Here is a 15,848-nt window from a genome sequence, read left to right on the forward strand (position 1 = left end):
GTTTAAGTGTTGGTCTGGCACACAGTTTTAATCTGCCAGGAAATTTTCTAGGGACTCTTTCAACACCTATATGTTTTGACATTCATTACAGTGTGATCAACTATCTTAAGCAATGCTGTAGTCTCTTCAGTTTTTGGCTGCTAACTTCCCCATTACACGAAATAACCAAATTTAGGAGTATCTGTACATCCCTAATGTTCAAATGTTTAAGCACAGGCACTCTGGCCATCTTGTTTTCCTTGGGTTGTACTTCATTGAAACAGCATTCTCCCCTTTGTTTCTTTCTTGATGTTCCTGCCTTTTGGTCATGTGATTACCATGTATTCTAATAATTTAGCCACATCAGTTTTGTTTGAACTATTTACATGAGAATCTCTGAACCAAAGTAGTTTTGCATTTACTGAATTGCTGTAACTGATTAAGAGAAAATGCTGATTTTGGCAAAAACGTTCTTTTCAACACCATGTAACGGCAAATATCTGATTTGGACTAAACTGTTTCCAACTGGTTGTGTGTGGCAACAACCTATTTGTAAACTACAAAGATATGAATTTTGAAAAATTTAGCATTTACCGACTTTAAAAATGCTGAATTATGACTATGTACATAGTATAATCTCCTTCAAATTAGAAGTGCTGAAAACTTAATTTCTTGCTGTATTTCTGGATGTCAGCTATCCAGTTTTGGCCTATAAAATTATTGGTGCTTTGTTTCATACTTTATATCACTCCAACTTAATATATGGTACATTACTATTTGTGATTGAAAAAAACCATGGCAGGTATCACTTCATTACTTGCCAGTATATGGTGTTCACTTTGTTGCATTTTTCTTCACCGAGTTTCAAACGTTTCACTCTTAGTGAAATATAGAATTTCAAGTTTACCCTTTCTCACTTCAAAATCTTTACATGTTTGTTTTCCTGTAAAATTAATGCAAATTTTGAACGGTAACACCTCGTTTCAGATCAATCTGCACAATATTTTTATGGTCAGTATAAATCAATCTTGTGACTGGAATAAAATGCTATAGGACTTGCTTCAGTTTTGGACACTTATCCCATTTCTTTGCAGTTTCAGTCTACCATAGATGTGTTACTTCCTTCAACTTTGCCAACCAATCAATATCTTTTATACGTCAAATTGACTTCTGTAGTGTTAACTTCACTTTTCTATAATTCGAATGTAATCCCTGATAAGGTAACATCAAATTTAATGTTTGAAAGTTCCAGTTAACTTCATTCATTGTTGGAAGACAATGGTGGCTCTCAAGAGCTGCGATCTCATCAGATCTGTCTTCATACAATTGCTTTTCTTAGTTTATTAATTATTCATCTTAATTGTGAAGGCTAATTAAATATGTCAGCTCCCACCTTTTAGTGAGGATTCATTTTTAACTAAGGTTGAATGTTTCACTTTGAAGTCTCAAAAAACTGCTGAATTCTCACTGTCCTAAAGCATCTCGAAGAGTAACTGTGGTTCCCTATATTAATTAGGAATGCAGCTCTTGGGTGAAGTCTTAACTAGCCATGGTCATTACAGTTTCAACTGTGGTTGTTCAGCATGCAAGACTGTTATGCACAACAGTTGCATGTATTAATAAGTTTTATATGACAACATTTTCAGTTTACCTGTAGGAGCATCTGCTTCAAGTTAATGTAGAGACCACAATTTACTTACACTGTTTCTAATCAGAATCTTCTACAGTTAAAGCCTCATTTTACAGTCACACCATTCCTTACATCCCATTACATATCATTGGATGGAGTTCTGAGAACTTCAGATATTGGGAAGCTTCAATTAAATTATACACTACAGGTTTCTCACCTTATCCATGATTTGAGGAAATATATAATTTAACAGCAAAATTAGATTTATTGCACATACAAATATCTGTACACATGATTTATACATACTGAAAATCTTTACAGCTCCATTTGACCACTTTTAGCCCCACATGATTTATGTACACAGTGCAACTCTTCCACATACAGTATTATGTAGGAATGTGTGTACAAGGTACACTGATGACTGATGAAATCTTACAATGTGGAAATATGAATGTTTACAAATGTTTAGCACCTTATCCAATTTAACAATTTTACACATGAACAATGTATATATGACCTGTGATGGTACTGCTGCTGTACATGGTACTTTAATGCAGCAGAAATGTTTACAGTAATAATTAAAGCTGAATTCAATTATTTGAATACAAACTGATCTCAGATCAAGATGTGAAGCAGAAATGCCTCTTTTCACTTCATCCGTAACAATTCCTCACATCAGTACACTAACAAAATTAAACTTATTTGGGCATTATTTCACAACAGTGCAAAAAAGGCTTTGCGTGATGTATAATGTGATACTAAATAATTTCATGTCATGTTCATAGTTTATAAGTCAACTGGTGCCTATTCACAGCACATGAAAAAACAACATCCATGCACTGCATGGAATTCTTAAAATTACTGTGCATAGCATTTATGAAATAAGATGATCTCTTGAGCCTATATAATATATTTATGTAAACCAGTACTTTGACATCACTTCGAAAGTTCTGCTTAGCTGCTCAGTTTTGAAAGTTTGCAAAAAATATAAATTACAAATGACTGCCCTAAACAGGAATTGCAATAAATACACTCACTAATCACTAAACACAGCAGTAACAAAAATATACATAATGTGTCATTCTCACACAGTCAAATGTTCCTACAAATTCAAATAACTTATACTTTCTTGTACTTTAACTTCCACCCCAATTAGATGATTAGAACCACAGCCAATCTGAAGAGCCTTCCAGCTCATTTCCAGTCCATTGCATTTTAATTTCCAAATCCTTTCTGGATTACTCCAACAATCATGAAGCATACATTCTGTTTATTTCGTGCTGGTATCGTTCTTGAATATCCTTGCGTTTCAGTTTGAAAGCTGCTGTCACCAGTCCCATATCAGGTGACCAAACTTCCGTGCAGAGCTTTATAACGGCTGGCATCTCAAACTTTTCTAATTTACCTGTAACAAATATTCATTATTATTTTCGCACAAATATTCATTATTATTTTCGCACAAATATTCATTATTATTTTCGCACAAATATTCATTATTATTTTCGCACAAATATTCATTATTATTTTCGCACAAATATTCATTATTATTTTCGCACAAATATTCATTATTATTTTCGCACAAATATTCATTATTATTTTCGCACAAATATTCATTATTATTTTCGCACAAATATTCATTATTATTTTCGCACAAATATTCATTATTATTTTCGCACAAATATTCATTATTATTTTCGCACAAATATTCATTATTATTTTCGCACAAATATTCATTATTATTTTCGCACAAATATTCATTATTATTTTCGCACAAATATTCATTATTATTTTCACACAAATATTCATTATTATTTTCACACAAATATTCATTATTATTTTCACACAAATATTCATTATTATTTTCACACAAATATTCATTATTATTTTCACACAAATATTCATTATTATTTTCACACAAATATTCATTATTATTTTTGCATTAAGTATTAACTCACTGTACATTGAAATATTTAACTTTGCAGTAACTGGTAACCTTAGGATTCACAGATTAATACTTTTACTTTTTAAGAAGCTAAAGATATGAGGAACCTCCTGCAATTTTTGGATTAATAGAATTCCCGATCTGAGAAAGAACTGAAAAATGTTAAGTGTTAGGTGTTCAGATATGCACAAAGATTACTGACTTGGCAAAACTTAACTAACCAATCACCCATTACAGGTACTCTCCCTCTTTCCCATCCCAAAATAAAATCTTGCAAATCAATTTTAAAGTATCTTGTTACAAAATGGTATTCTGTTGTAAAATTTGTTTTTGAATTTTACTCTCAACATAAAATGTTAACACATTAGGTTTTTTAGTAACAAAATTGGTATAACAACATAGTCAAGTCTGAACATGCAGAGAGCAAACTATGAACCAGATGAGGAACAAGCACAGTGAAACTTTTTTTTAGATTGCCTTCCACAGGTTTGATGTGTTGCCCAAAATTACACAAACACTTCGAACTTTTTTGCATGATGAGTTTTGTTACAATGCTGCAAATGTTGTGATGTGGATAAAATTTAACTATGATAGACTTACAGGAAAGATGCTTTTTTCACTTGCCCTATTTCAAAATTTAGTTAAGCCATAATGCTGTGCTGGTTTGAGCAGCACTGGATCAAAGAAACTGATTTATCAACCCATGAGACAACAACTCTTGTTGCGATTACATAATGTACCTAGTAATTTACACTTTTGTTGTTACCCTCACAGTACTGGGGGTGTGTTTAAGACACTTCTTACACACCCTTTAAGAAGTATACAGTGAGTAAAGATGAATGACTCACTAAATATGTATTTTTAAAAACTCTAGTGGTTGTCAATGTATCCTTTATGTGCACACATTACAGAAAATGTGTTGGTATTGTTGTGTTTAATTCAAGTTAAAATGTTTTATCATTTCACTGGACTGATGTATTGAAAAATTTTAAGCTACTGAAGTATAGGTTTTATCTTAAACTCATTTCACCACCACACAAAACGATGACAATTTTATGGTTTTGGAAACTTACATTTCTTTCCATGTTCAGCAATTTCTTGAAGAACAGCCTTCTCAACTGCTGGATTTACACAAAGATTTTCAAATGTGTCATTAATTCCAATCTTCTTGGCAAGTTCTTCTAGATGAGGCTGGCTAGGTACAACTAACGCGACAGCATACGTCTTTGTAGGATCCCCATACAGACAAATGTTTTCTATAACAGGGCAGGTTTTCAATTCAGATTCTACTTTCCCCAATGAGATATATTCTCCCATCTGCAGCTTCACCAAGTCCTTTTTGCGATCTGTGGATAGATTAATGTGTTACTTTTGAGTATGTGCAAATTAATTGTACGAGTGTGATGTGTGTACTTTCACCACTGATTCTCAACTGCAATGGACATATGATTTTACAAGCACATCTGTCAGCTCAAATTCTATCAAGATACTTTATGGCAAGTTAGAGGTGTGCCAAGTTTGACACTTTTACATTAAAATTACAGGTAACTGAATGCAATATATAAACTATGTATATAAACCACAAATGCACTGCAATATAATGAAAGCTGAACGAAATATGAATTTTATTACAGGACTGTTTTAGTAACAGGGCAGTGAGGACAATGAATTTTTTCAACAGATGCAAAAACTTTTTTATATTTTATAGCCACTATGTGAACTACCACATACCATCTCTCATATGCCTTCCACATTATTAAAAGGAAAGAACAACATAGACCACTGTTATATAATACTGCTGGCTTGGCATGCCAAAAATAAGTACCAGCAGTTATGTTTAACTGCTATCTAAAATTTTAACATGACAATTTTAAGTAATTTGAAACTATGCTTGCAGAATAAAAGTCACTGGTTCAGCATTTTAAATAAGATTTAGGAATTGTGGAATACAGTAACTCAATTAGTACAGTCACAATGCAGTATTGTCTTTAAATACTGATTTCTTGGAGATTTAAAAGTCTCCGACAGGAAAATAGTTTCACAACTCACCAATGATTTTTATAACACCATCTTCATGGATTTCACCAATATCACCAGTCTTAAACCACCGTCTTCCATCTTCTTCAAAGAAGTCTTCTTTTGTCTTTTCTGGATTTTTGTAATAACCTGGTGATATGTTGTCACCACCTATAAGAATTTCTCCTCGGGGATAAGGTTTATCTCTCACCCTGTAATGTCCTTCTTCCCAGTCTGTAAGTCTCACATCACAAACAGTTGTTGGTCCACCTACACGGCCAGTAGTTTCATCATGAACTGCAGAGAGAATAAATAATTTCATGCTTATATATTAATACTGAAGACTAACAGCTGTGATTACAGAAACCTTACTTTACTGTTAAGTAATCCACATACCAATTTGCATACCAAACATATTTGCTTGATTGAAGGATGGAATGGTAATCATATGGTTTTAATGAAGAGAAATCTTAATCTTTAGCAACCATTATACATCAAGGCTGCGAGATAGGACTAACAATTTAGATGATCTGTATGTATCAGGCTGATAAATTTTGCAGTTCAGATTCTGTGGATGCCTATAGAGAACTGGCATCACAAAGAGATTTTATAAAAAGTAAAGTGATTAAAACTACTAGCATCTGGTATACAACTTGGCAAATGAGCCTTAAATTAAATGCTATCTATATCTATATTCATATTCTGCAAATCATTGAAGTTCATGGCAGAGTACAGTGCATGCAAATGGAAAATGGTAGAGATCTTAATAGGTGGTAAACAGTATGATCACGAATTAGTCTCACATCAAGTAACTGTGTGTCCATCCAAAGAGACTATTAATCAAATTGCGTGCATATGGAGTATCGTCCCAGTTGTGCGACTGGATTCATGATTTCCTCTCAGAGGTCGCAGTACATAGTGATAGCCGGTAAAGCATCGAGAAGAACACAAGTGATACCTGGCATTCTGCAAGGCAGTGTCATAGGCCCTATGCTATTCCTGATTTATATAAATGATAAAGATGATAATCTGAGCAGTTCCCTCAGATTTTTGCAGACGACACTAATTTACCATCTAGTAAAATCAGACGATCAATTCCAATCACAAAATGATCTACAGAGAATTTCTGTATGGTGCAAAAATGGCAATTGGCACTAAACAAAGAAAAGTGCAAGGTCATCCACATGGGTACTAAAAGAAATCTGATAAATCTCACCAATCTAAGGGCTGTCAATTCAACTAAATACCTAGGAATTTAAATTACGAGCAACTTAAATTGCAAAGACCACATAGATAATATTGTGGTGAAGGAGAATGCTTTGTTGGCAGAACACTTAGAAGAAGCGACACACAACACACAACACACAAAAGAGACAGCCTACATTACACTTTTCCATCCTCTGCTGGAATATTGCTGCAGGTGTGGGACCCTTACCAGATAGGATTGACAGAGGACATGGGAAAGTACGAAGGGCAGCTCGTTTCGTGTTATCGCACAATAGGGGTGAGAGTTTCACTGATATATGTGAGCCGGGGTGGCAGTCACTGAAACAAAGGCAGTTTTCTTTGTGCCGAGTTCAATCACCAACTTTCTCTTCCGAACGCGTAAATAGGGAGAAATGATCATCATAATGAACTAAGAGAAATCAGAGCTCGAACGGAAAGATTTAGGTGTTCCTTTTTCCCATGCACCATTCAAGAGTGGAATGGTAGAGAAGCAGTATGAAAATGCCAGAATGAGATTTTCACTCTGCAGCGGAGTGTGCGCTGATATGAAACCTCCTGGCAGATTAAAACTGTGTGCCCGACCAAGACTCGAACTCGGTCCCGAGTTAGAGTCTCGGTCGGGCACACAGTTTTAATCTGCCAGGAGGTTTCAGTATGAAAATGGTTCGATGAACCCTCTGACAGCTACTTAAGTGTAAATTGCAGAGTAACCATGTAGATGTAGAAAGTGCTTGGAGGTAGAATGACCATAAATTTAGCTGTGGAGAACCAAGAGTCAGATTTATTACATTATTACCTGTGAAGGAGATCACTAGAAATTTTTTTTCTATTTTCGTTACTCAAGCCACTGCCCAATTGGAGTAACAGAAAAGTTTGCATTTTCTTTCAAAGAAACCACAGGGTTAATTGTGAACTCTCAAACATGGTAAAATTGCAGTGGAAATCTTTACAGTGTAAGAGTTTTGCATCGTGAAAATCTCCCACAAATGTTCACCCCATGTTCTAAAGTGAGTCCAAGAATCACTTCCCAATGCTTGTCTCATCAAAGCAATGATAAAAATAGACACTTGAGCTAGTACAGAAGGAGGGTTCTGTCGGTTCTTTCTCTGCAAAACAGTGGATAGTGATATACACACAGGTAGAAATGGTGAAAGGGAAGAGAAAAAAATGGCATTTTTAAACCAAGATATTCCATTTTGGAACATTTTTGATAATGTAAAGTGTTGGCACAAAGTTTTAAACTGAAAATTTCAAAAATGACCCGTTTAGTGTGGAAATAGAACCAACCAAGCTTAGAGCACCTAAGAAGCATAGAGCAGAAACTAACTTTAACAATATGGCAATAAGAGAAATTGGGGGAGCAGCTGGAATGATTGAAACCATTAACCATTTCTTTTGAGAATTCATCTTTAGCATCTCATGTAAATCTAGTTGCTGAATTGATTGATGAGGGTTAGCAGAGTCAACATATGTCTTCATGAACTTCAGTTTGATCAAGATTTTTATGTCAAGAGCACAAGGCGTAAGATAGAAATATATTTTATTTCTGAATACAATTTGAGATCTGAAACATTAAAGGTAGCTTATGTGACTGCATGTCATTACAGCAACACGTCAATGTTGTATCTTCTCCCAGGCCTATTGCTGCTCAACAGTTTTTCGTTTGTATTCCAGCCAGGGTGTTCCATACCTCATTGGAGTTTGAATAGTAACATTATGTTGAGGGACCTATTTTCCTCTTTCAATGTGTCAACATTTAAGAAAATCAATCACTTTTTATAAGATGTAAAGTTAGACAATTCAAGCATCAATTGGCCATCTGTCACATGGAATTCATCTGGCAATTTATTTTTCCCTTCCACTTTAGGAGTATGATCACCACTCCAGTTCACACATGCATCTTAATATGGCCCACTCATTTTTGTATGAAATACTTACAATCCCTTTGGGTTGATGACTTTATATGGGAGCTTCTGGCACATGAAATGTTAAGAGCATGCAGACATTTCTAGTACAGCAACTAAGTACATTAACTGAAAATTCACACTTTTGAATGGCACAGCAAACATTAACAGGCTAAAGGTAACTTCAGATAGTTTTACGACTTACCATCCATAACTGTGGCAGCTGAGCAGGTTTCTGTAAGTCCATAACCTTGAATGACTTTCACACACAGGCAAACTTTTATGAGTTCATGAGTGTCAGGAGAGAGGGGGGCACCACCACTCATTATCATACGAACTCTACCTCCAAGTAGTTCCCTTGGTTTCCTGAACACCAACCTGAGAAATAAAGTTTAATAAAACTTTCCTGACAGCCTACAAATGGAAGTTTATTTGTAAAACCAACAGCCAACTTTTTTGTAGCATGGAAACTCATGAATTTAAGGTTCTGCCAAGCTGACTCTTTAATAAATTTTCTACAAAATTATTACTCATTTTAGTGGACCATTTTAGAATTTCAGATACATTCAAATATAGTAAAGTGAGCTCCAACTTATATTTGGTAGCAAAATTTTTTGCAAGATATTTATCAACATCCATTTCATAACCTTTTCCTGATTATCAGAACTAGTATGAGACCATTCACAGCCAACTGAATGCTTGGCGAACAGTCTATGGAAATTTATTAATAATGTAACAATTTCATACAGAGTCATCGAACAGTGGCCAATTTGTTAAAGTCTATACTACTTTGACTCAAATTTCTGCAGAATCTCTGATTAGTCAAGACCCAAAATTTCATAAAAATTTCTCTTTTCTGTAAATTTGCCACGCAAGGTTTACAACCTATGAATTTTGAGCCTTTTGTAATTTTATCTTCCTCAAAAGGATAATTGAAAAATCCTAGCATGTCTACAACTTAATGCGACTGTACAAATTTCAACAGATGTATTATAATTACCTTTGCAATCCTGTAAATACTTTTCCTGTGGTGAGAACTACATGGGTAAATGGTCACTTTTTAACACAGCAATGAGCAATAGTGAGCAACTATGTATCCCTTTAAATGCATTTCTCACCAAGAAGTCTTCAGATACCAGTAATCCTTTTCAGAGTGATATTATACTACTATCAAAGCAAGTTATTTATATCGTTAAATTGTGCATTTGCATTGATTGATACATTTTATTTTTTCAGTTAACCAATTCATGTTTATTATAATGTTAGTTAGCATTAACTGGATGGTGAAATTCATACAAGGAAGGCCAATTACAAATGTTACAGGTGGATTATTTATTGTTAGTTTCCTCCAGATATGTTTTTGCTACTAACATATTTTGTTGTGTCATTTCACCTACGGTATTTACATAATTTTGGTGCAGGGTTTTCAAGCATAAGGCGGGAGAGCTATTTGCCCAACAAATTGCACAAAAATCTTAATCAAGGGTGGTAAAGAACACATTTCAGATAATTAACAGCTTTTAGAGCAATTTAACTTGGCAGAAAGAGTGACTGGACAAATCACAAATTAAGTAGTAACATTACCAAAGACCCAGAAGTGAAAGGAAAAGACAAAGTCCTGATAACTCATTTTTCAAGAAAGGAAATGCTCAAAGCAAAGACAACTTTCACACCAACAGTTGATGCTGGTACTACCAACATTGTGTTTCAGACAGATGACAGGCTCCGAGGTCCACAACTGTTTCGTGTACCCACAATATTTCAAGGCAACTATGTGGTATCAGGTGGTTACAGCTGTTATTGCTGGAAAGTAGCAACTGTCAGTTTCCACACAGCTAGTCTGTTATGGAGACCCCATTTGAAAGTTGAGTATGTGCAACAGAGTTGCTTGCACACAGCTGAGTCTCTGAATATATTACCAAGAGCAAAACTGGCCTTTTGTACAGGCACCACATTACCTGTGCTGCTACTGTCATTGAGTATCACTGGCTAGGATCCAAACAAAAATTCTTAGATGGCTCTCAACATGTTGCTGTTTAATTTTCATCCTATTCTTTTTTTCCTCTATATCCAATGGTGGGCATGGTTCCAGGCTGGACATAACCAACCCTGAGTGCCTTTTTAAAGTTATTCACTGAGCAAACATGCCTTTCTTATCACACCCCCAGAAAGACAAGACTGCAAATTTAATCCTTGTTTAGTCACCTACTGCAGATTTATCTGGTTGAATCTGATGTAGATGATAGTGTTCATCAAAATGGTCTTTGATAGACACAATAGGCCAATATACAGCATTCCACACGAGGAATCCCTTGTACCATGTTTCTTGAGGCCAAGATCATCTGACAGGTTATAACAAATTCATTAGCAAAATGGAGGAATTTTGGATCTTGTGAAACATTTTGTGTATATGGTTGAGGACTACACTTTTGGACTGGAACCTATCATAAAATTAAGTGAAATTATTGTTTTAACATATTGTTGAGGTCATTGCAAATCCAACAAGCTCCATTTGGGAAGTAGTCTTCTTTCAAAGTAATCTTCCCAGCATTTGCTTTTAGGAATTTAAGAAAATCATCAACAACCTAAATCAACTGCAAGACAGAGCTTTGGCTGCCAGCATCTTGACTGAGTTTTAGTGTCTAACCATAGCATCATATCACTGCTTTTACTCCCAAAATATGTTATCTCTGTGACAATCCCACAGTGTTTCCCAGTTTTTGTTTTGTGTCCAAATTGTGCAAGATCGATTTGTTTCCAGTTGAGGCATTTAAGTATTAATGTAAAATTTACTTCACATTGGAGACCAAGACCTCTAGAAACTCTGAATTGGCAGGCATTATTAGTATGCACTATTACTTTTAACTGTTTCCAGCATGATCACAGCATAGCCCCAACTGCATATTCTGAAAGACCAGCACTAACTGCTATTATCTCTATATAACTGGTTCTTTAATATATTTAGTAAATGCGAGATAACTAAGTCATGTGAAGCAGTATGCCCTTTTCAACATTTTAACAAATTTACCTAGCCAGTTGTAATGGCACACACAGGCTAACAAAGAATTCAACTGAAGCATTAGCTTTCTCTACTTGCACAAATAATTGCCAGAGGTGACAGGAACAATAGGTGACAAAATATTCTAGGAGTGACTGAAGATTAAACTCTAAACCTTTCAAGTTTTGGTCCCGTACTTAGCTGTATTTAGCACTATCATCAAAAAGACAAACAAAACCGGAAACTTTACCAGTTTCCAGATGAACCATGTATATGCCTTTTCCCCAAAAAAAACCACACTTTTACATACATGGCTCTGAGCACTATGGGACTTAACAGCTATGGTCATCAGTCCCCTAGAATTTAGAACTACTTAAACCTAACTAACCTAAGGACATCACGCAACACCCAGTCATCACAAGGCAGAGAAAATCCCTGACCCCGCCGGGAATCGAACCCGGGAACCCGGGCGTGGGAAGCGAGAACGCTACCGCACGACCACAAGCTGCGGACTTTTACATACATTGTCAATGTTAAATATCTAATATGTACTAGCACTGTTACTAATTTTTTTACAGCATTATTATTCAAGTGGTTTACAGGCTCTTTAAAACTGTTAAAACTACCTATTTACTCCAGACAAAATGTAGTACCTGTTAATCAAAGGTGTGTCAAAACCTCTTCTCATCCAGGTTTTCCTGTAGTTGAAAGCAAATGTAAATAGAGCTCTTTGGAATGCACCACTTTTTGTAACTTTGTCACCTATTCCTTTGGAAATACGATCCAGAATGAGCTGAAATCAATTCAAAAGTTTTATTTAACATTGTGTTCCTAGTATATTTAGTGTGTACTGCAAGTAGAAGACTAGTATACTTACAGGTACACTAGATAAACATGTTGGCCGTAGAACAGAAGCATCTCCTTTTGTTCCTCTTTTGATTTTACTCGATGTGTCGATCATTGTTAATGGTGTCGAGTATCCAATAGGTACCCCACACAGCAAGCACACAGACTCTGGAAAAAAATAAAAAATAATAATAAACATGACAATTTCTTTAATAACCAAAAATAGATTTGGCGTAAATTTGCTTACCAACAAGAAGTTCAAAGACATGAGCAAGGGGAAGGTAACCTAAAAACACATCAGCATCTGTAATTTTAACAGCGTCCGAATATGCCTTCAGTGTGCTCATCATATTTCTGTGTGTCAGTAAGACTCCCTTGGGTACACCAGTTGAGCCACTTGTGTACATGATTATTGCAATGTCGTCAGGCGTTGGTGATACTCCACCTGTTGGAAATTAAGTGTTCACAAGATTACTGGATGTACTGATTATTTGAAATCTAGACACAGTCTAGAGTTTATAACTATGATCGCAATCTTAGATGAAATCTAAAACTGATAATTTCAAGCATAAATTCTTCCAAATCAAATATGTACGAAGCTTTATTTTTAAGTGCACTTTTACCACTACATTTGTCTGATAGTGATGAACCATTGTGACACTACATAATTTGGGAGAACCCTGCAGATTTAAGGGTTGTGTTTACATCAACAGTATCTACATTAAACAATCAGAATTTTTACAAAAACCAATGTATTTCTTCATCTTTATATCTACTCTGCGAGCCACTTGATAGTGAATGACTGACTTCCGAGATTGTGCTATTTCATTCACATATTGAGCAATAAAAATGTGACTCCTACATATGCCCTAATCTTATTTCATCCTCATGATCCCCAAGTGATATCTAGGGCAGTAGCAGCAGAATTATTGCACCTATTTCTTTAAATACTGGTCATTTAAGTTCATAGACTTATTTCACAAGAACAAGGTCACATTTCTTCCTACCACCATCAAATATTCACCAAACATCTTTTGTAAGAACTGCACCAACCTGTTGTGCAGACATGTCTGAATTCTTTGCTGTCATGACAGCATAGGGGATCACAATCCCACAGCTGTATTGTTGAATTAAGTGTACAAGCTATTTATTTTAAATGCATTGTAGTTCCCCTGACTCCTTCCAACAAATTAAAGTCTTACATTCACATTCTCCTCTAAGATTGTGAAACCACTTGTTAGAATTACCACTAAAATTTGAATGACGTGACATGCTTCAGAAAATATCTCTCTCTCTCTCTCTCTCTCTCTCTCTCTCTCTCTCTCTCTCTCTCTCTCTCTCTCTCTCTCTCTCTCTAATTACATTAAATGATGGAAATTCTGTCCAAGTCTTTTGTGCCTTTGTCATTGTGTAACAACCCTTTTCTGAAGTAGCATCAGCTAACAATTTGACAGTTGCACTGCTGAAATCCAGTTGTATGGCACAATTCCAAATTTTTTGAATACAGAAGCATTCAAAGCCTAGACAAAGCACTATTATAGTGTTTCAGAGGAACACACTAAATCTATTTTCTGCACTAAAATCTATTTCAAATCACAGACTCATTTTACATATCTAAATTTTCCAAATGTCATTACAAAGGACAAACTTTGATGACGTGTTGAATTTTTTGCCAAGTAGTTCAGTGTCTGGAACCACAGTCCAAAGAGAAATTTGTGTGAAATGAACTACTGACATCCATTTCACACTGACTTAAAGAGGTGCATTTGGAGAATACAAACTAAACCAAAAAATATACATCACCTAAGGGTACAATTATATTGCAGTTTTAAGTCAATCCAAGTCTTCAAGATTTTGATGATGACAGATGTGTTACACTGAGGTCACAGAAGTCATGGGATAGTAATGTGCACATATACAGATGACAGTAGTATCACATATGCAAAGTATGGAAAGACACTGTACTGGCAGAGCTGTCATTTGTGCTCAGGTGATTCGTATGAAAAGGTTGAAAGACAGCTAAAAAACAGGGACTGAGAACAATCCATAGAATATGCCATAGAGAAACGGAGGTCCTGAACTAGAGACTACATGTCCTTTGCCATATTGCTATGACAGATAGCCAGTAAAATGTCATCGACAGCTCGTGTGTCATTCACTAAATCAGCCAGTAACTCAGACTGCAAACAAATGAGAATTTAAGTGGTTAAAGGGCATTCCCTCAGGAAATGAACTGTCAGAGGTTTTTTTTTGTGGGGTTTAAGGGCACTCAACTACTGAGGTCATTAGCGCCCAGTCACTGTTGTTAGAGCACATGGAATCTAGTAAAACTTAAGGGGAGGGGAGGGGGGGGGGGACACCAGAAAGACCTGACAAAGATGCAGATAAAATAAGAAAAAAGGTTAGATGTCTTTGGACAAGCCAGTCAAAGTTATAAAACGCAGAACACGAGCAGCTGCTCGAGCGTCATCAGCTAAAACATCCGGTAAAGTAGATGGCAGGGACAGGACAACACGAAATTGACTAAAACGGGGACACGACAATAAAACATGGCGCACTGTTAATGCCTGACCACAAGGGCACTGCGGGGCTGGGTCACTGGAGAGCAGGTAGCGGTGGCTAAACCGGCAATGCCCAATCCGCAACCTGGTCAGAAGGACCTCCTCTCGCCGAGACGGTCGGGAGGAGGTTGTCCAAGCAGTTGGGAGTGGTTTTACTGCCCGGAGCTTGTTTCCTTGGAGGAATGACCAAGCATCCCACCACAACGACACAAGCCTCTTACATACATCCCCACGAACGTCAGATGACTGGACACAATTGGAGGCTGGCCGAGGCAGGAGGACTGCAGCCTTGGCTGCAGCATCCGCAGCCTAATTCCCAGGCACTCCTACATGTCCGGGAACCCACAGAAAGCTGACAGAACCACCATTATCAGCGAAAGAATGGAGGGATTGCTGTATCCGTTGAATCAAGGGATGGACCGGATAGGGAGCTCCAAGGCTCTGAAGAGCACCGAGGGAATCAGAGCAGAGTAAATACGATGAATGGCGGTGGCGGCGGGCATACTGAACGGCCTGATGGAGAGCAAAAAGCTCGGCCGTAAAGCTGGAACATTGGTCGAGGAGCCGGTATTTAAAGGTGGCGGCCCAGACGACAAAGGCACAGCCGACACCATCATCAGTTTTGGAGCCACCGGTGTAAATAAAGGTGTGACCGGCAAGTCGAGCACGAAGTTCGACAAACCGCGAGCAATACACTGCAGCCGGAGTACCCTCCTTCGGGAGTGAGCTGAGGTCGAGATAAATA

At 36.5% G+C, this 15,848-nt stretch overlaps 1 protein-coding gene across 4 annotated transcripts in view; it reads right to left on the minus strand.

The window, feature by feature from the left end:
* Nucleotides 1-1,854: 1,854 nt before the first annotated feature.
* LOC124595539 (long-chain-fatty-acid--CoA ligase 4) overlaps nt 1,855-15,848 on the minus strand; it is a 260,221-nt gene continuing 246,227 nt past the window's right edge. For all 4 annotated transcript variants that reach the window (XM_047134315.1, XM_047134316.1, XM_047134317.1 and 1 more), the window contains 7 exons: nt 12,790-12,987; nt 12,574-12,710; nt 12,350-12,489; nt 8,904-9,076; nt 5,601-5,864; nt 4,625-4,897; nt 1,855-3,014 (listed from right to left, as the gene is read on the minus strand). In XM_047134315.1, the coding sequence (XP_046990271.1) occupies nt 2,860-3,014; nt 4,625-4,897; nt 5,601-5,864; nt 8,904-9,076; nt 12,350-12,489; nt 12,574-12,710; nt 12,790-12,987 (1,340 nt within the window). In that variant the 3' untranslated portion in view covers nt 1,855-2,859. The remainder of the gene's footprint in view (nt 3,015-4,624; nt 4,898-5,600; nt 5,865-8,903; nt 9,077-12,349; nt 12,490-12,573; nt 12,711-12,789; nt 12,988-15,848) is intronic.

The sequence above is a fragment of the Schistocerca americana genome, chromosome 2 (assembly GCF_021461395.2).
Source record: "Schistocerca americana isolate TAMUIC-IGC-003095 chromosome 2, iqSchAmer2.1, whole genome shotgun sequence".
Lineage (NCBI taxonomy): Eukaryota > Metazoa > Arthropoda > Insecta > Orthoptera > Acrididae > Schistocerca > Schistocerca americana.